General features: G+C 47.4%; 1 protein-coding gene across 1 annotated transcript in view; it reads left to right on the forward strand.

The window, feature by feature from the left end:
• Nucleotides 1-21,578, forward strand: part of RBM33 (RNA binding motif protein 33) — a 124,229-nt gene that overhangs the window by 57,479 nt on the left and 45,172 nt on the right. Inside the window, exons 11-15 of the mRNA XM_023536733.1 lie at nt 455-513; nt 15,347-15,479; nt 15,868-16,202; nt 17,366-17,629; nt 19,041-19,328. Coding sequence (XP_023392501.1) covers nt 455-513; nt 15,347-15,479; nt 15,868-16,202; nt 17,366-17,629; nt 19,041-19,328 — 1,079 coding nt within the window. The remainder of the gene's footprint in view (nt 1-454; nt 514-15,346; nt 15,480-15,867; nt 16,203-17,365; nt 17,630-19,040; nt 19,329-21,578) is intronic.

Raw genomic sequence — 21,578 nt, forward strand, 5'->3', positions numbered from 1 at the left:
GCTCTCTGCCTGCTCCAGTCCCCCCGCCCCCCCAGCCCTCGCTTTTTCATGATGCGAGAGGGTTTAGATCTCAATCTGTATTTGATTGGAGTAGGAAATGTAGCTAGGATTTGGTAGGCTGGATGACCTGGATATGGGTGCGAAAAACAAAGCAGGTTTTTTATTTGAGGGGAATAGTGTCTTCTGTTGCGAAATATTTTAATTCTAAATAAGAATTCACTATCACAATTTCAGCCTCTGCTTATATGACAAAGACAGAAAGTTCTGCCCTCTTCTCTTGCTTTATGGAACGGTGAAACCAGCCCACACTTAGCTTGAGTGTAAACATAGTATAGTTTATACATGGTACATACACATCGTATGCAGTTTACATTAAACTTAGCGTGTGGTATCCCTTTTCTGGTGGGTTTGGATGGGGAGTGAACTGTTTGTAACGAGAGGTGTCTTTCTGCAGTGCCCTTGCTGCCTGCCCCGAGCCCGCCGAGACCTGCCGTGGGACCCCAGAGATACCCAGTGAGTAGCAGCTGCACCTTCTGCTCCGAGAGAGATGAGCACACATTTACTAAGAAATATTAATACAGCAAATATAAATGGGTCCCGCTAAATATAAGTTTAAGGATTTGTAAATATTGACCATAATTTTTGCAGTGGAAAATGTTTGTTAAAAGCTTAAGGTCAGTGGGTTTTTGAGAATGGAATTAATTTTGTTTAACTGTAAAATTGTTGAATCAGGATCATCAGTGGAATGTTTTTCATCTTAAAAGAATATGGATTTTGCTTTTATTATTGCCTTACATTAAGTGAGGAAGGGCCTTGCTTTATTACAGTGTGTATGCATGTGGATGAGCACATGTGCGTTTGTGTACGCGTGGGTATGTGTATGAAATTCTAGGGAATAATGTTGAGATCTCTCCTTGTTTAAAAAAAACCCTCAAAAGTCTTAACGAGCCACTGGTTTTATATTTTAACGCACACTTTCCATAACTTTATTCATTCTTCTAAGATGTCTTACCTAGAAGAAAAAGGTCCATTAAATAGTTGTATCTGTCCAAGTAATCAAATATTCAAACTTTGTTTATTTGAGTTTTTGGTTTGATTTGTAGTTGATTCGTGGTTTTATTAAATCAGGGAGGGCAGGTTCTTTTTAAAAACAATGTGGACAGACAGTAGACCAGACAATAAAATTTTAATATTATTTGTATGCAAAACAAATGTAGTTTTTGTTTAGACCAAGCATTAATACCTAAATGACTTATTTGATCTAGCTTTGCTACTTCAATAAATATATTTATATATGGCATTTCACAGAAAGGTTTTAATGAAGGATCTAGATGTGTAGTCAGGCGATGAAAGTCAGTATTGGATTTAAGGTCGAGTTATTTTAGAAACTTTGACTTATAGTTATTGTGAATTATAATGTGGTTTCTGAAACTGATTCTCACTGGTTTCATTCCCTCACATTAGCTAATTTTTTCTTTACTCCTCAAGTTCTAAAAACTATTTTTTAAAAATTAGGTGATATTTCTTGAGTACAATTTCCTATTCGAAGCACTTGTCCAAATAGCTAAGATTTATTAATTTATTACCCCAGGATAAGCTTGTATGAGTTTCATCATTAGATATATTTCTTCTAGTGGAGTAGTTTAACTGCTAGTTATTATAAAGCACTAACGTTTTGAGTACTCAGCAAAAAGCATATGTGTTGAGCATCTTTGTTAAATTTATTTTTGGACTTTTTTCATGTTTTGTTTTATAGCGATAAATTTTGATGTGAAAAAGCAGCGTAGGTTAAGAAAAGCAATCTCGTATTAATTAGTATAATTGTAAAAATGTGTTTACTAATATAAAATTAGAATAACCGTTTGCAATTTTCATCAGCTCGTATTTTCTAGTTGGGCACATATAATTGTATCTGATACTGGAAGAAGCAAACCTCATGCTTGAGTATGTTACCAGAAGATAATAAGAGAATGTTTGTTGTGAGAGATTGAATTTATTTTAAGTTCCACAGCAGTCTGAGGACAGTAAATATTGTTGAACTGCATTTGGCGGAATTTCTGCAAGATGTCTGTTTTGTCTTACTGTTTTTGAGCCCAGAAGTGTGCATGGATGATAGGAAACAGTTGGGCTAGAAATTAGTCACGTGGGTGATATCATTTGAGAAATACTTTTTTTGCTCTTATTTACTGCTATTTAACATGTATCTTTTTTAAGGTCTCAAATGCTAGATCTTAACCTGAAGCTACAGTGAACTTGGAAATGCGTTCTCTAATTCTGTATACTATATAGATATCTAATATATAATATATAGATCGATATAATGTGGTGCTCTGATTCTATAATCAGTCTCCTTTGGAGGAAATAGACATGGAATCAATTTTTTAAAAATACAGTAGCAGTATTATGTTTTTTAAAAGTCTATCAGAATATTTTTAGAAGGGGGATTAATTCTAGGCCATCCGGTGCTTTACTTGGGCCATGTTTTTTTTTGAGTAGAATTCTTTTTTCCTTCTCTACGACTAGATGAAACTCAGTTGCTGTTAACGTACACATAGTTCGGTGAACATCCCGTGAGTTTTCCTTCAGGCCAAGTGCTCTGCGCGGAGCTAGTACCTGAACCATCAGGTGACCCAGACGCGGTTACGTGAAGCCCAGCTTGAGTCCTTGAGCCAGTTTCCCCAGAGTAAAATTGCAGAACCAGAGAAGACAGGATCGTAATGGCTGAAAGCCGGAGCTCTCTGGCCGCTGGCGGAGTGCCCTGCGGGCCTGGTACTTTGCAGCGGGGACGGGTGTACGGTCAGTGTTCAGCCGAATTTTGTTTTGTGAAAGGAACAAGCGTTCGGGCGGGGAGCCTCGCTGCGGGTTCGTCGCAGGGCGCGTGTGAGTCGCCGTGCCTGCGTGGCACACACAGCGTGCAAATTGCAGGCACCTGCTGGGCACGAGCGGGCGACGTCGACTGTGATCTCGCCTCCCCCCGGCCTGAGCCCGTCAGTGACTCCCATCGCTCTCGCCGCCAGCGCCATGCTGCGCACCGCGTGAGTGCCTGGCTCGGGCTGTGCCCCGTCACGCTGTGCCCCGTCACGCTGTGCCCAGTGGAGCCGCCCTGGGCCTGGGCCTGGGCCTCGGCCCAGAGGGTGCAGATTGACGCTAGTCGAGTGAGTATACATGGAATGTGGTATCAGCTGACCTTGCCGCTTATCAGGAGCTCCATAAAATGGGTAACGTGGGGAAGGGCACATATTATTTTTTTACTTTTTGTTGTTTTCAAGGGTGCGTATGTGAGTTTGCATTTAACGCTACAGAAATTCAGCTCTCCCCCGCTGACTAGAGAGCAGAAAAGGTGGACAGACACAGGGGCCTCTAGACTTCCCGCTTTCAAAGGGATTGGTGTTCATGTGAAGGTACCGCTTCTCTTCCCAACACTGACAAACTTCACTTTCGTGATAGTCCATTTCGTTTGCCAGTTTTATGAAGACTTGAGAGATTCTTAATTTAGAACTGGTATTTAGCCTAGAATTTGTGATAAATGATGATGTCTTCAGTTCTTCAATTAAAAATCACAGAATTCTAAGCCACCAAATATGAGACACCAGTTTTCATAGAATTGTTTAAAATTAGCTTAAAGATCGAAATCTTAGGCCAAAATATGGTATTCTGGGCTATAGTTAATATAGCAAAACAAATGTTTTAATAGCCTGTTAATGAACTCCATTTAAAGAATTGAATAAACAGGTTTTAAAACAACTATTTAAATGTCAAACTCAAGAAAAGGGTCCTTATTTTGATCATTTTAGAAACTGCTGCTTTAGCTCTTGGCATTGAGCCGTCGCTGCTTTGGCTGCGTTGGCGTATGCGTCCGGCCAGGTGAGCTTCCGTCCCCTGCGCCCTGGCCTCCGGAGCTCTGTGAGGCGCTTTATAATCTAGGCACCGTCTACGAGTCAGAGTCACGTACTGGAGCTCCGCCACGGATACAGCCGGTAGAGCTGCCTTCAGAGTTTCTTGTCACTCAGACTGTTATTCCCAGGGTGACTTCGGTTTGGTTTCTGCAAATCAGAGTTATGAATCTTTTTTTTGGAAATACATTTCAATCGATAGTATATTAGAATGCATCTTTTCCATATTCATTTTCATATCAGAATATAAATCTGCCGGATGGAACTTTATTTCGGTGCTTAAGGTGGTGAGTACTTACAAGAGCTGACTGGCACAGGAAGTGAGCCTGTTCCTTAGGAGTTCGAGGTGCTGTCTAAGGGACTGTTCTTCCTGCCATGTCAGCTCCTTTTTGTCCCATTCAGTCTTGCCATTGAGCCACCCACCAGTCCCTGGTCCACTTTCCTTCAAGTCAGGACCTTTGAATGGGATCCACAGAACAGTTTTTTGTTGTTTGTTTTCGTAGGGCAGGGGGGATGGGAAGGCTAGTGTATACTCTATGCGAGTAAGCTTTTATTTTTGTCTGTCTGAATTCTGTTTTTAATTCCAGACGTCTTGTTTACATGTTAAGCAGTCTGATAGGTTTCTCTTTCCACAGAGGCACCTTTGATGTTTCTACCGTTAATACACAATCCTTTTCTTATCTATGAGTATATTTTTCAGTTAGTATTTGTACTCAAAGAGATGTTTATTTTTAAAGTTAACTCACTTTAAAAAGTAAAATAACACTAAAATGTTGATGAGTGATATTTCATTGTGAGGTGTTGCTTTGAGGGTCTGCGGACCTCATCTGTTTTCGGCGTCAGTGGTTGCCGTTTTGAAGTATGGTCATAGCTGCCGAGTCCCTCGTGTCGTAAAGGTCCTTCACGGAGGGTAGTTTAAAACCTACGCAGTCATTCATTCTGCGTTGGTGTGTTGGGTCAATGCTGATATTTCCAGGGTAGCCAGTGAAGTACCATGTAGTTTGCCAAATAATTCTTAGTGATCTTTGTTTAAATTAAAACAAAAAAAATGTTAAAAACAACAAAAAAAAAGACGGTACTTTTAAGTATAAACAAGTCTTCTTAGCAATTACATTACTAAGTGGACCCACGTAAATGAGATTTTCATTTGCGTTCGCTGTGCAGTCACAGCGCCTCGCAGGTAGGCCCGACTGCATTCTGTCTCCATGTGACGGGGTGCCTGGTATCAGGTGGTGGTGATTGACAGTTACTGAATGTGTTTTATATGGCGTTTCATGCAAATCATGTTTGATGAGACTGCTGCATCAAATTACATTTCTTTCTGATTATAGCCTTTGCAGATGTGAATCCAGACTTTATTCCATCTAGGAAAAAAGTCTTTCGTTCGAACCCTTCTCGTTTTTACTATTTGCCTGCAATGCCTTGTAATTATTAGCACTTAAGGCAGGGAAGGGAAGATGGGCATTTTCTCCTATCAGATCTATCTATGAGTAGTAGCAGGCGAATGTGGGACGAGACCCTTCTAGCTGTCACATATTGTCAGGCTCGCCGGGAGAGAATGCAGTTTAAAATGCGGGTGACATAATACCCAACATCCTCCATTTGCTGGTGGGTTTCTGATTAATTATGATTACCATACATTATCATACCATCAAATTTAATCATATCAGTGAATTCCCATCTGCAGCAGGAGCAGCTAAACACTGTGGTACCAGCTATTAAACATGGTGGTTATAAGGTGCATACCCCGTCCACTGGACTGCGGTCCTGCCGGCGTACATTGCGTGTGCTGGGTACAGCGAGGGTAGGTGGGGATACACGCTAATAACTCTAGGAAGCCGTACGTAAATCAGTTTTCTTATACAATAATAGTCACACTGTGAAAGTGTGTGATAAGCTGATTTGTTTAACGTTTGGCTGAGTAAAACTGTTACATTGAAATGAAACCCTTTCCCAGATCCCCGCCACCGCCCAGGTACCTACAATGCCGTGTGTAGTAGACTCACCTCTGAGTACAGGTTGCCCATCCGTTATTTAATAACTCAGCCCGTGAAATGTGCACGAGAACATAAAAGTTTCAAGGTCTTCGAACTCCTGTCTGTGCCAAGAAGATTTCCGGCCTGTTTCTAGTGATGCATCCTGCGAAACACACCAGTTTTTTAAAAATATTTATTTTTCCGGGAGTCTTTGAAGACCCACAGTTCTGTTTAGATACATTTTTAAGATAACTTTGGAAGGGGCCTTATTTTATTATAAAGTGCCCGAAAACACTTCTTCCAAAAGACGAGAATTTTTTTAATTTTAAAAATGTAGTGCTTTTGACGTACAAGTCTGTGAAGTTTAACATGCATTCAGTTACGGAGTCACCACGGTTGCGATCGGGACAGTGCTGTCATCCCAGACTTCTCGTGCTCCCCTGCGTCGTCAGGCCCTTCCCCACCCCTGTTCCTGGAATCGCGTCAGACGTGCGGCAGCATGGCACGCTTCGCTCTCGGCTCGCTGTTTCCCTCAGCGCGGCGCGTGCGGGACGCACTCGTCTACGCGGCGGCACCTGTCAGTGGTGTGTCTTCCTTATTGGTAATGCTTATTCTGTCGTGTGGATGTACCCGTTCGTCCATTCCCCGGTTGCACTGTGGGACTGTTTCTTGTCTTCGGCTGTGAGTGAGAAGTCACGTTGCCGTAGACATTTGTACATGGGCGTTAGTGTGTAGCTAGGAGGGGGACTCTGGGTTCTGTGGTCGGTGTCTTCACAGATGCGAATTTTAAAACAAGCAGACTGTGCTTTCGGTCGATGGAGCTGATACTATGGCTTCCCTGTTTAATCAGTCCTTTTCTGAATGAGGATGTCCAGTCTTCCTAGGGCACGAACTGTGTTAGAGGAATTGCAGTGAGAAAAACTGAGCGATCGTTGCATCCAGCTTTCGCTCAGGGCTGGTGTTCAGCACATGCAGGTATCATTTTGTCCATTGTACAGATGGGGAAACTGAGTCTCGGAAAGGCTAAATCGTGAAGTTCACATAACTGGGTGCAGGAGTAGGATCGGAACCTGGGCAGTCTTGAGTCTTAAAGCATGCCGTACCTCTCTCTTCCTCTCTGAAATCAACATACACCTCAGCAAACGGGGTCAAAGTCATTGGATCTAGTAAGTTGAATCCTAGTGACATAAGATTTTGACCATCACTAAGTGCTGAAGTGGAAAAGTTTGCCACAGTAGGGCCTGTCATTGGGTGGGGGTGAGGTGCAGGAATAAAGCGCTTTCATTTTATGAAATGAGGTAAATAAAGAGTCTTTAGTTGGTTCATCAGAAGCAGTATTCATACTGAAGAGGCGTTTTTAACTCAGTGCGTTCTCTAGTGTCGGTGCTTGGACCACTGACATCTTGGCGTCAGTGCAGTCAGGGCCCCCCCCTCCTCCCGCCCCGTATGAATCCTGGCACTGATGTCTGCTGCTTCAGTGTCAGAACGTATCTGCAGATGTAAAAGGACCTTCTGAGAAGATGTATGAAGTACAACCTGAAAGAAAAAGGCATCTGTGGAAAGTACTGAATAAGAGGATTAACGCTGTGATAAAGGGCTATAATTTTAATTGTCAGGGGTCACTGGAGTCTTTATTCTTTTCACTTAACCCATTTAATCAGAATTAACTGAGAGGCCTTCTTAAGTGTCTCTTGGTTTCTTATATAGTTCTTTGCATTTTAAGTGAGATTAAGAAATGAAAACATGTAGAGGAAGGTTGTAATTTATTGAAAGATTCATGAAGTTTCAATGACATTGTTAAGGTATTTAATTAGTCTTATTAAAATATAGCAACTGACCCTTTTAGGGAAGCTGATAAGTCGTATAATAGCTGTTAGAGCCTCTTTATTCTTTGCATTATACGATTAACTTTGTGCTAAGCAATTTATGCAAAGTTTTCATCTGTTTTTTTCTAAGCGAAGTTATCAGTTCTTCCTGAATGGGATTAATATAGATAACATCCTGCAATTAACCAGAGATGCAAAAAAGTGAAAGTACACTTTGTATGAGAATTAAACGAAAGAGAATGATAAGATACCTTGGCTTTTTAAAGGGATATAAAGAAAAGCAAAATGGCAGTTATTTGAAAGGATTAAGGTAGCCTTTTCTTTCGAAAGGTAGAATTATAATAGCGCTAAAAGTTCTGGTGCTGCGTTCAGAACACAGTGACTGTTTCCGAATGGTTCCCATTTGGTGACCATTTGGGATGGGGAATCGCTGCTCCATACACCCTGCGTGACGGGCTGTTAAGCGAATGGCCCATCAAGAGGACCTCTTTGCGCGCGCCAGACTTGAGCCGTGGCTTCGGCATCACTTGAAGGCAGGCTGGTGGCAGCAGATCAGTGGCCGTGGTGGAAAGAGAACTTTATAAACCGAATCTGAAAATGTCGTTTGTGTCTTGAGTTCTTTATTGACAGCGTAACGTTGGATAATTCGCTTTTAACTCTATAAACCTGAGTTTCTTCATCCTTTACAGGAAGTTATTTGTTCTGCCTGTTTCTCGCCACTGTGTTTATGAAGGATTTGTTGTACTTGGCTTTTGTCAATCAGGACGTGAAAGAGGCTGCATGTAACAGAAAACTCAGTTAAGGTGACTTTAAAAACCAAGTGTTTTATTTTTTATGTAAAAATGAGTAAGTTCCGGGTTGGCGTGGCTGCTCTCTGATGTTATCAGGACGCAAGTTTTTTCTGCCGAATTCCAGGCAGAAGCGGGACGGGGCAGAGGCCGAGTGCAGCGGAGGCGGTTCCATTCCGCAGTGCCGGCTGGGAGACCGTCGGCCAGAACCTAGTCACAGGGCCACCCTGGGTACGAGCTGGGATTTGGAGTTTTTGGCTGGGCTCAGTTGTTGTCCTTCGGTCACTAAGGAAGAAGAGGGACTTTATACTAGGGAAGGGATTAAGGTCTGTTCCATGTGGCCCAAATTTAAGTTGTGTAAATAGAGAGAAAGACAGTGACATCTGTGTCCAAAATGAAGTAGAAAGCAGTGAGGAAAAATGGTGCTGTGAGCTTAATGGTACCTGATACTTAAATTTTTCTTCTGTTTCAAAAAGGCAATACGGGTAACAGCCAGGAAGCAGCTTTCAGGATCTTAAAGCTTAAAAATTCACGCTCTCGAGCTTTGTCGTCCGTGGAGGCAGAGGCCCCTGTGGGCCTGCACGTCTCCCTGTGGCCAGCAAGAGGTGTTGTCTGCTTCGTTCCGTCTGCCAGTCGCTGGCTTTCCCTCTGAGAATGTCTCGGGTCGTCTGCCCTCTTTCCTAATCCCGTTACTGCCGGACGCTGTGCCGGCATTTGTCGTCTTGAAATGGGCTTCCTGGCGGCATTAGCTGGGTCGACCATTAAATCTCTGTCTTTCCCAGGGCTGCCCCCTCATCTCTATAGCTCGGCCTGTGTTCAGCCTCTTTGGAGTCTGTGTGGAACCTGCCAGAATCTTCTCTGGCACCCGCTGCCCTCCACCCGGCTGGCCCAGGCTGCCACACCTTGCCGATGGCACTTAGGGTTCGCGGTTGCGCCCGCAGTGGCCCTCTTTCACCTTGCAGAGCCAGACGTTTCCTGTCTGACTCAGCTGAGTCAGCCGCTTCTCGCCAGGCTGTCAGTGGCCCCTCTGGCCCTGCCTCCCCCGTCGGATGCTCCCAGGTGGGTCACCTGGGAGCCGCTAGTCTCTTTAGCCCGTTCCGGCCAGCCATGGGATGTCCGCACATGGAGCACGTGTGCGACAGCGAATCATTGGGACGGCCGAGGGACTGGGAAGGCAGCCCCTGCGGTCACTGCCTGGACAAACAGCGGGCAGCGCAGCGGTCCTGGAGGTGTGCGGACGTGTGCCCGCGCCGAGGTTTCTGTGACACAGCAGCTGCTCGTGGGACGGCAACAGCAGAGCAGCTCGCTGCAGAGGCCGGGGGCAGGGATGGGGGAGTGCAGGATGGGCGAGGGCACGCAGGGTACGGGGTGGGAAGGGGTGGAACGTGCCAGGCGCAGCCAGCTCGACGGCAGGGCCCGGAGGTCCTGAGCACGAGGCACGCCTCCCTCCGGCCATGCGCCCTGGCGTGCGTGGGCCTGTGAGGCCGGGCAGGGCGGCGCTGTTTGCCAGGGCGGATTTGCAGCTGCGCATGCGGCGGTGCCGGCCGCAGAGTGTCCGGCTCTGGAGTGTTATGGGCGGGCTGACAGCCGCCCTGAGTCCCCGAGACTGGCAGTGCAGACTGGCTCCTGTTTAGTCTGTCAGTGTCACTGTCCGGCTCCAGCCCCTGGTCCTCAGACGTGCAGTCCCGTGAGGTCAGTTTTGCTTGGCCAGGGCTGGCACTGGCCCAGATCACCTCTGCTCCCGTCCCATCTGCCGGAACTTGGCCGCACGGTCACATTCCTTGTAGGACTGCCTGGGGGATGTGGCCTCGCCAGAGCTCGGGGACAGACGGGCCCAGACTGGGTGAGCCCAGCCCAGTCTGTCCTGGTCGGGGAGGGAGGCGGCTCGCGCTTACCTAAAGCCACACGGTGCCACAAAGCGTCCGGTTTTCTTAGCCCGCAGCCCTGTGACTGACACGGTACTCCCGCTCACTTTTCCCTGTTGACTCCCTCCCTTAGGGACAAAGACATTTTCTAGAACTTGGGCAAATTTGGATGTAGATATCCGTGTGTATAATGACTTTATGTTTTTACGTTATAACATTTTTATAAAATAAAATGTACATATTTTTACATTTTATAAATAGCTTTATATATTTATTTTATTTATAGGTATCCAGCTGTACCTGTATCGTGTTACATGGTTGGCATGATAAAGTTCACCATTATGCAGACTTATACCTATTCTATTTTTCCTTGAACGTGTTCTGGCTCATGGAGAATAGTTTTAAGGGCTTGAACCTGTATTTACTTTCAGGTTTGATCCTGTGAAAACGCCGTGGTGATACCGTACGTTGGGTGAACGTTACTGCCGGGCACTGCCTTTTGTGTAGAACAGAGCGTTTCTCTTTTTACTCAAGTTTCTGTGAGTGCCACAGTTCGACCTGCAGCCCGGGCCGCGCTCCAGGATGGCAGTGTGGGACGTGCGCCCACAGGCTCCGGTTTCGCTTTTCAAAGAACGCCTGTGTTCTCCAGACACGGGGAGATGGTCGCTGGGTGAGGACGACGCTGCCGTGTTCAGCTCGCCACCTGTCTTGGTTGTAGTCAGTCATCCCGGTGCGAGAAAAATGGTCTCAGTTCTGCAGCGGAGGCAGAGCGGCTGTCCATCTAGGCTCCTCCTTCGTCCTAGTGCCCTCAGTGTGTCCCTGGCCTGCTCAGCCCGAGACAGGCTCCTCGCTCAGTGTCTCGTCAGTCTGTTCTGACCTTTCATCCCTTCCCAAAGCATCCAGCCGTTCACTGACCATCGGCGCTCTGTGGGCAGCCCGCTGTTTAACGTGGGGGGTTCTCTTCTAGATTTGCTGTGGGCCTGGGATCCCCTTGCTGTTAGTGAGCAGTTCATTCATCCATTAAAGAAGGATAAGCATCTGTGTCCCAGGCTCTGTGCCGTGCGTGGAAATACCTTGGTGAATAAAGCAGACAGGGTCTCAGCCCTCATGGACCTGTGATCGCAGGGCAGAGAGACGTGGGAATGGAGCTGAGTGAGACTTAGGAAGTAGAGTTCTAGGACTCGGTGGCACTTCGCCTGTGAAGGCTTTCTGGTTTGAACTCAGAATGAGAATGCAGGAAGGGGATCTGCTGGTTTGTCTTCCACTTTATAAAGAAACGTGCAGTTGTCAGAAGCTATATGTCAGTCTGTGGTGGGACGCTGTCTGCAAAAACATGCTGAAAAGTGCTAGCGCCTTCATCTGCTGGGGACTGTCCTAAGTACTTCACGCGTGCTCTTTCACTGTCCTCCATGAGGTAGGCACTACCCCATCACCCCTCTTTGCCAGATGGGGAACCGAGGCCCAGAGGGGTCCAGGCACGTGCTCCAGGCTGCGCGAGAGCGTGGGAGGGCTGGAGACACGGGCCGAGAGAGCCCACGGCCCGGCGCCGAGCCTCTTCCTCACGTCCCGTCAGAGAATGCCTTGCGGGTAGAGCGTCACCTGGACGTCGAGTAAAGTTCTGGTTAAATGTTAATGCTGAAGGAAGACTCGGTTATGTAATGCCAACCTTTGAATGCCCGTGTGTTTGTGCGTAGACAGTGCACGGATAATTGGTCAAAGAAAAGTCGGTTTGGGGAAGAGAAGAAAACCACGGTGTTAAATTCCAAAGGGGGTAAGGTGCGCCATCCCAATGTATTTTCAGTTTCATACCAAAAGAAGTGTCTTCACAAGTTACGAATATTTAAAATAATTCCCAGGAAATCCGAAAGTGCTTAGAAACTCAAGAAGTCATGGACCTCGTTCTCAGACAGCTGGAGTTTTTATTGCAAACCGAGCACATCAGTCTGCCTTTGAGTCCGTTCTCGTAACTCGGCAGCTCCTGCCTTTGGGAAGAGGCGGAGGCGGGTTAAGGAGAGAGTGCCCGGCCCGATCTCAGCCCGCGGCAGAGTCGGATCACAGCTCGGCAGGCCTTCTGCTTCCAGTGGGGAGCCGGTCCGCTCTTCCAGTTACACTCGGCCTCGTCTGTAACGAGACAGCCCGTCGCGGGCGGTGAGGTGGGGGGCCTGGAAAGGAACTACCCCATGGGGGGCGGGGTGAGGACGGGCCCGGGGCAGCAGCCACGTGACCGCACTGAACCGCAGTCGTGGAATTTTTAAATAACGACAGATTTCAGAACACACGGAGAGCTCTCCAGTGCTCTGTGAGCCCGGTGCGGGGCTTCTTGTGTTGAATAATGAAGACAGCGTGTTTGTCGGTCAGGCCATGGAAGTCAGGAGCCGCTGCCACGTGTCTTCTGATTGCGAGCAAACTCCCAGGTCCTTCGGCGGTGGAGACCGATGCAGCTGCTGGCCAGCAGCGTCGTGCCTCCCGCCTCTGCTCGGGTGGGCATAGCGCTCCTGTTTTCTGAGGGAAAAATCCGACCGGATGCGGCGAGAGCGGTCTTTCAGCTCGCATGGTCCAAGAGCAGGGAGGGACCCAGCGTCCCGGGGCTTGGCCGGGGCTTGGTCTGGGCTTGAGGCCCTCCGGCCAGTCCCCTCGGACTGTCCCCACGGCAGCAGTCCGGCCGATGGACCACTTCTGTACCTGGGCTTGCCGAGGCGCACCCCCAAACCTGTATCAGGCTGTCCCTGCAGACTGGCGCACATCTGCCCATAAGGGCCACAGCTCAGCGTGTGAAGAGAGGCGTCACTTACCACACTTCGGCGGTGGGAAATGTTTTGTCTCCGGGTAGGGGTTACTATTTTACTAACTCATGAGCTGAAGCGCCATGAAAAAGAGCTGTTTTTCATGTTTAAAACATTTTCTTGTACCTTTGACATCAGGAGCTTGTTTCGGGCCGTGGTGTCCCTTCTCAGTGTCTTGGTAGCATAGTTTCGATTTGCGGGTTTTGCATTTCTCGATGGAAATTATTTTAATGAATCTTATCTGTTCTTTCTGTAGCTCTCTGTTTGAAACTCTTTCCTGGTGTCTCTGACCCCAGAAGAGGGCCAGTCAAGTATATATCGAAGTAGTTTAAGGAAATGAGCTGTTTAACTGAAAATGGGTTTTATCGAGGGTGAACATTGCTGATTTGTGTAGACAAATTGCATGAATTGGAGGTGATGTGACTAGTTAAACCTTGCTGCAAACTAGAGAGGGCAGGCAATTTTTAACATTATTTTTTTGTGCTACTCCAAGAAAAGTGGTTTAAACAGTTCTTTGGCATAATAGCAGGACCTCGATTGCTAATTTATCATCATTCAGAGAGTTTCGAAGATGATTTTAGAACACGTTTTGTGAAATACGTGTAATATGTGAGAAAAAGATATATAAAACTAAAGATAGAATGTTAATGCTGTATTTTATAATTAAATACTTTATTAATGTTCTATTTAAGTTCCCTGGTGAAACACACACACAGATGCACACTTCATATTTCACTGAATTTAAACAAGAAAATAATATTTTTAAAATGAAAGGGCGTGGCAGTGGAGGAAAGAAGGCAGACCCACGGGAGCCCCAGCGCACCCATGACGAGTGACAGTGCAGGGCCGTCTCATGCAGCGGGAGTGTCCTCTAGCACGTCAGCATCATAGCAGAAGCGTTAAGTACTGAAGAATATCTGTATCGCAGCGTCACATCAGTTAAGTCTCAAGTGAACGCTGTAAAACGTACACACTTATTAGGAGTAGAGAAGCTTTCTGATTCAGTGTGATTGTATGCCGCACGCATGCTCGTTATAAAGCTTACCTTTCTCAGTCACTGACACTTACTGCTTTGGTAGTATCTTAACCGATATCTTTATCTAGAAGTGAGAAGTGACATTCCCGAATGTCAGACGTGGGAAAGGTGAGAATTTTCTTGATTTCACCTGAAGTACTGAAGTAATAGACAAAAGACTATACGAATTGAAGCCTGGGGCCTTTGTGTTTCATATGTTTCAATAAGGACCAAATGTCTGTGTTTTTATAAAGATCTAGTATTTGTGTTTAAACATAATTTCCTTGTCGTCATGTAGCCGTGTGTCTGAGAGGTTTGTGGTGTCCATTCTTTGTCATTCCTGAAATGCCATGGGCAGAGCAGACCTTTGAAGAGAGAAGAGGGGTGGTGTAGTTGGCAGGAGCGTTTCAGTGCTACGGAGTGATGTCATGTAGTAATAAATTGGCAGAAAAGGCATTAGAATTTTAAGTTTATGAGGAAGGAGTGTGATTTTTAGAAGTTGAGAAATGCTGGCTGAGTTTGAAAGAGCAAGGTGTTATTAAATGAAAATTATTTTGATGATGTGTATAGTTAATGAATTTTCTGGAAAAGTGAAAAAAATTGTGAGGACTTCTTTATTTATATGCCTCATAAAATGTGAGGCTTTCTTAAGCGAATACGATGTTTTTTAAAATCTGCGAATTCTTGAAAAGGCCAACTGAAAAATAATTTGTTTGTATACATACTACTAGTAGTATATAGTTATCAAAAATGTTAAGCTTTAATAAAGAGTTCAGAATATTTTTTCCAAAGAAATCCAGTTGTGTAATATTTCTTCGTAATACGGTTTCTTAACTATTTTGCATTTTCCTGTTTTGTCAGAGTGCTGATTTTTCCACGGTATAAATTCTGTTTCTATTCTTTTGAAGCAAAGCAGCTTCATAGCTATAGCTTATGGTCATAGGAAAGGATAGCATGTTTGAGAAGGTAAATGTCAAGAACGTCGAAAGACTAATAGTTTTCAGACGCTGCGTTTTGATGTCTGGCTGTTTCATCATGGCGGAGTCGCTTATTTTGTGCCACGTAGTTGCATAAGTCGGGGAGCGGGAGCTACGTGAGCTGCTACTTGATATTTTCAGAGGAAAACCTGGAACCGTGCATACACTTCTGGATTACAAATTATTTTCCTCCCTTTCATCCTGTTTCCCTTTTGTTCTTTAGGGCCCTCCAGAATTCCCACAGCACACCCCTGGACCTGTTCCCAACAATTTCAGCCAGCCCCCTCGACTTCCTCTCCAGGACCAGTGGAGAGCCCCACCGCCTCCCCAGGAGCGGGACCCGTTCTTCCTAGGAGGTGAGGGGGGCGCAGGGGAATGGGGCAGAGCTGTACCGCGCGGTGCGCCTGAACCCGTGGATGCTGTAAACCGAACTTAGCACCCAGCAGGTTTTGTTAAGTGTCAGATTTTTGTACGATGGCACGTATGCCTGTCATTTCAGATGCCAAAATTGGACATGATTGGTATCTGAAATGTGCAGATCTCATGTAAAGGAGGGAATCATTTATAGACAAAGACTAACAAAGCAATCGAGAAAATAAGAGGCAAAATCTAGAATTTTTCTCAAACACTCGCACCCTGGCACCACGTAATTTTGGTCTGCGGGGAGACGGCGCCTAAAGCGCTTTTCCGTGAGCCGCGCGTTCCGTGTAACCAGAGGTGACGTCGGCTGCCCTTCTGTTCCAGGTGAGCCGAGGTTCCCGAGCCATCTCTTTCTGGAGCAGCGGAGCCCTCCTCCCCCGCCCCCTCCTCCCACACTTCTTAGCAGCAGTCACCCCGTGCCCACGCCCAGTCCCTTACCGTTCACTCAGCCCGGACCAGCGTTCAACCAGCAAGGGCAGCAGCCGGTGTTCCCCAGAGAGCGGCCCGGGAGGCCCACCCTCCAGCCGCCGGGTCCAGTGGGCATTCTTCACTTCAGCCAGCCGGGCGCAGCGGCCACGCGGCCTTTCATCCCTCCTCGCCAGCCTTTCCTGCCCGGCCCGGGACAGCCGTTCCTGCCCACGCACCAGCCTAACCTGCAGGTACGCGGGGCTGTGCCCCCCGCCTGGGACCCGGCCGTTCATAAAACGAAGCGTCACACTCGGGCTGGTCTGTGAAGATGTGAGGATTATTTAAGAAAGCAGGTGTTAAATGTAGTTTGTTAAAGAGAACTTTTTTGACTGTGTCATCTATCTGTTTAATCATAGGAGAAATGGAAAAAGTGGTTGTCACTCTTTGGGAAATGAGATTCAGTGTTCAGATTTTTAAAAGGACACGCCGCTAATACAATTAGGACATGTTTTGATAATAAGGTTGCTCATCGCTGGAAGAATCATAAAAGGTTTCCAGTGGAGACAAAGTCCTTTATGGGATTCTGCTTCCGCAGTACACGGGGGGAGGGGTCGTTGCAGAGAGGACGCAGGGTGGCCGGTCACCCTCTCCTTATTAGAAAGAATGGCGTGCCCTCTGCTGGTGGGCCGTGTCTCACGGGCTGCCGTGATATCTGCGAGGTCGTTCCTGCACTTGAAATTCACTGTTAAAAGAGATGACACTGGTATACACGAGTCACCGTTTTAGGAGCTAGGTAAACGTGCGGTTTGTATCTAACGTGGAAAGAGGAAGACGGCGATTGTTTAGGGTGTACAGTAGAATAGGGTAGAACGGTTTTCTGTTCTTCTTTTGCTGAAAACCACACAGCGACCACAGATTCATGTCCGAGAACCAACGGGTATTTAAAGAGGACGCTGAGTAAGCCGACCCCTTAGGCGGTCCCTGCCGGTGGGCGTGGGCTCTCGGGCCTCTTCAGTGCAGCCTGCTCGTCCGTGTGCTCCCCCTGCTCACCGACGGCGTGATCCTCCCTGTCCCCGAGTTGCCGTCCCCCAGGTCGTGTGAACGAGCCATGCAGGCTGCGTCTTGGGCTGACGCTTCTGCACGCGCTTTGCCGTCCACGCCTCGGTGTCGGGAACGGTGCTGCAGGCCGTGTCCTGGAGGCCATGCTGGCACCCTTTGGGACTTGCTGAGGACAAGTTCCTGGAATTTCGGGAGGAGAAGGACTTGGGCTAACGTAGTATCACCTTCATCAGCACATGTAAAGTGAAATTGTGCCACTTCAAGTTTCTTTTTGCTGTTGGGTGTAAGAAAGTGGCTGAATCGGGACGTAACTAGTAGTTTATAACTGGCATCTCTGTCTCCTCTGGCACGGAAGGGGCCCCTGCACCCCCCGCTGCCCCCTCCGCACCAGCCCCAGCCGCAGCCGCCGCAGCAGCCCCCGCTGCAGCCCCCGCTGCAGCCGCCGCCGCAGCACCAGCCGCCGCCACCGCCACAGCCACACCAGCACCACCACCTGGCCGCCCCGCCGCCGCCTCTGATGCCCCTGTCTCAGCCCCAGTTCCGGCCGCACCTGCAGGCGGCCCAGCCCCCGCCCAGCGGCAGTCGGATGCAGTGCCCCCAGCGCCAGGGGCTGAGGCACGTAAGTGTCCACCGGGCTCCGGCCATCTTCCGGCGACGTCTTGCAGGTGTCAGCACGGTAGGGGCAGAGCTCGGGAGTCGGAGCAGCTTCCGGCTCTGATTTCACTCACGGAGCTCGTGCGCTTCCTGCCGTGAGTGCGTGTTTACAGCCGCTTAGAACGTTGGTTTTCTTGACTACAGAAATTAATAGCTTCTCTTCTGTGCCTGGAAGGCTGTATTTACATTACTTACTTTAGCATCTTACTTTTGTATATCTAGATATTCCTATAGTGACGACGTCATTAGTTAATAGACACATAATTTAGAAAATACTTTCCAGTGACAGTCACTACCATTTGCCGGTGGCTTGTGTTTCATGCACAGGTTATCTCTGTCTCGGGCTCTGAGTCAGCAAGCACATGAGTTCAGGAGGGGTGGATGGCGGTCCTCTGCTGCCGGGCGCTGCTCGTGGAGCTTGCGCTTGATGGCGGGAGGGCAGCTCGCTTGCGGGCTGGTCAGCACGTGTGCAGTGGGACGCACGTACTGCCTTAAAGGTAAACGGCAGTGGTGATTCACTGTCGCAGCCTGTCTTCCACTGGATACCTAGCTCTCCGTAAACAGCCCAATGGCTGGGGGTCGAGGCCGTAAGGTGAGAGAGTTGGGTGTTTTTCCTTTTCGTACTGTTCCGTGTGACCTTGAGCTTCGAGCACGTCACTTAGCTACTTTTGATCTCAAATCTCCTTGTCCCAGCATCTTTTCTTTCTTCAAGTCACATTGAGACTACAATGACATAAGAACTAGGAAAGGACTTCCAGACCCAGGCTGAGGGGTGGCCTGTGACCTGGCAGACTGCTTGCCCAACCCGGTGCCCGTACCTGTCGGGCGGTCTCAGCCGAGGCCCCCGCCGTCTCACGTGTCCACAGACTCCAGGGGTCGGGTCTTTCCAGAGCCCCGAGGACGAACACGACCAGGAGTTTGCTCTCTGGGGGAGCCCGTGGGCACTTCTGTCTTCTCGGGAGTGAGTGTTCTTCGGACACTGACTTAGTGCTTCATTCTTTTCGTGCTTAAATTTAGGACCCAGTAAAGGTGGCGGTGCTCACTCCTTGTGCACACGGAGTCGTGTGTCGGCTCCGTCCTTTCTATGAGAAAGGTCAGTCCCCAGACTCAGGCCCCAACACAGCTGCGGTCCCTGGTGTGAGCCCCATAAAGCGGAGCCTGTGCAGGCGGGCGCAGTCCCTCTGCCAGCCCCATCCTCGACGGCCGGGTGCGCTCCGCGCAGAGCAGGGGCCATCATGCCTGACGGAAGCCTTGACTGGCGGCAAGAGAAGTCATGTGCTGATGAGAATGATTTTCACCTCTTTATTCCATGTGCCTTTTACCTTCCTTCTCCCAGGTTTCCTGTCGTAATTCAGATTTCTTTCTTCTCGTGCTAGAACACGGCTTCTCAGAATGTAAGCAAACGGCCGATGCAGCAGATGCAGCCGACGGCTCCAAGGAACAGTAATTTGCGTGAATTGCCAATAGCACCGTCGCACGTCATGGAGATGAGTAGCAGTCGCTGCTCCTCCACACCTGCAGCTCAGGTAAAGCCTACGACCAGCACGTCTCCACCCCCGAGGCCCGGCACGGGGTCCAGGAGCGCACAGGCGAAGGCGGAGGTCAAGGGCAAGCCGGCGAGCCCCGGGGTTCAGCCTAAAGAAGACGCGAAGGCAGAACCAGAGGTAGGACTGCTTTTTTTTTTTTTTTTAATTAAAAAATAGTATTTGGCCTCAAACAGCAAGCCTTGTATTCAGGTTGTACCTCTTAGTTCACTCTGATCCAGCGAGTTGTTCACCGAATCTTCTCACTTTTTCCAGCTGGGTCCTTCTTTTAACCCAACAGCCGTGTTCACGTGAGATACACTTTTACTCTCAGTGGTTTACAACGTGAGACTTTGAAAATACGTTTGCACAGTTATAGTCGTACACCGTAGACTCTGTGCATTCTGGGGCTCGCAAACTCTTTTCTGTAGGTGGCCCAGATAATAAGTATTTTAGGCTTTGTAGTCCAAAATGTCTCTGGCATTTGCTCCGCTCTGCCGTTTCAGTGCAGAAGCAATTGTAGACAGTTCGTACGTCAACTGGCAAGGCTCTGTTCCAGTCCATCTTTATGATAGAGTCAAGTGTCGGGCCAGATTTGGCCCACGGGCTGCAGTTAGCGGATCCCTGGTTTATACTGTTTGGTGTCTATGACTTTTTTTTTGTTTTATACTATACACAACAAGATGATAGGACAACTTTTGCTTTTGGCCTTTAAATAAGATTTTGGGGTGGGGTGGTTTTGTTATATATATATATATATATATATATATATATATATACACACGTTATTGATGATTTTTAAATAGGTGAAAACGTGGAGAATAAATGCAAGTCAGCATGTTACGTGGTTTCCATTTGAGATCTTATTTGCACCTTCATTTAGTTTTGGCCTCTTGTTAAGTACTAGTAAAATCTATAGCTGGGACAAACCTGTTGAGGCTACTGGTCTCCTAGAAAAGAAATGGATATGCTTGTCTAATGCTCTGTGCCACTGAGGTTCAATCTTGGTCTGTTCCCTAGAAATGCAGGTACAGAAGGTGGGCAGTGTCTGTGGAACAGGTTCTGACCAAACACAGGCGTCTAGTGCAGGAGGCGAGAGACAGGCCGTCGGAATGACCCACCATCCAGCATTAGGACCCTGCGGCAGTCACTGCACGAATTACAAGCCTCAGTTTCTTTCACTGTTGTGTTTATGTGCCTGGGACGGGGTCTTGATAAAAGTTACATAGACTGGCATAGGTTAGCATCATGCGTGATTATCTTAACGTGATAAAAAAGCAAGGGCACGAAGAGTTTCCTTAGATAAAAGCAGAGGCAAGTCATATTTTCCTAATCATGTCAAAACCAGTTAGCACAGTCTTATCATTATCACTCAATTAAATTTGCGGTGGGGAGGGGGAAGTGGTCAGATTTTCTTCTGATAAACTGAGATAGCGGTTTCGCTGTTACTAAATGAGAAACGTAAATATAAAGTCAAAATATCCTGTTACCGTTTAATAAGATCTTATCAGAAGAAGGGTGGCTTGGTTTTAAAATCAGTATTTGAAAAAATAATGTAGGTGTACAGACTGGATTGGGGTAGTTTATAAAAAGGAAATCTTTGCTAAAATTTTATCCGGTTTTGGTTTACATAGCTAGCTCCTAACTTGTATATATGTAAACTGATTTGGTCCAGAAAAATTAAATCACATACACTTTGCTTTTATAGTATAGTGACAATGGCTAAATAAAACGACAGAAGTGGCCTTTGAGGCAGACCTCTAGCCACGTCTGGCTGTTTCTTCCCTAGCGGCTGGTTTACGCAGGGTCCCGTAGCATCTTCTGCAGGACCCAGGTGGGCTTCGTGCGTGAACTGGGACTTGCAGGTAGCCATTGTGTAAGTTGAATGGCTTCATTTGATTGCTATCAATTTTCTGTGCACATAGAATGGGACCAGGAGTAAAATTTTTTACCTTTTTTTAAAAAAGTCTTCCGTTTATTTTGCTTAGATAAATGTGGTTTATTTTCTTGCATTCACCCAACCTGTAATATAATAAAAGACGGTTCTGTTCAGGAGTATATCTGCCTATACTCTCAAACATATTTTAACTCCTTCTGGATTGTTTGGGGACACATCCAAGTGGCTGCTCCTGTGTTTGAGACGGCGGGCCCTCTGGCCTGCTCCTGTTCCCCCAGCCGTCCGCCCGTCGAATGCTGTGCCCCGTGCGCGTGGAACACTGTGGACTTCCCACCCCGTCCCGTGCAGCCCTCATCCGCCTGCAGGATTGCCCCTTCCAGTCCCTCCTAGGCATGGCAGTTAGGTAGCCGAGGTGGTCAGAGTCGCTTCTGAAATGATGAAGGCCTGAACTCTGTGTCCTGTAGGTCAAGTGCACGGGGCTCTGGGGCTACCAG

Source organism: Pteropus vampyrus, unplaced genomic scaffold (assembly GCF_000151845.1).
Source record: "Pteropus vampyrus isolate Shadow unplaced genomic scaffold, Pvam_2.0 Scaffold168, whole genome shotgun sequence".
NCBI classification, from domain to species: domain Eukaryota; kingdom Metazoa; phylum Chordata; class Mammalia; order Chiroptera; family Pteropodidae; genus Pteropus; species Pteropus vampyrus.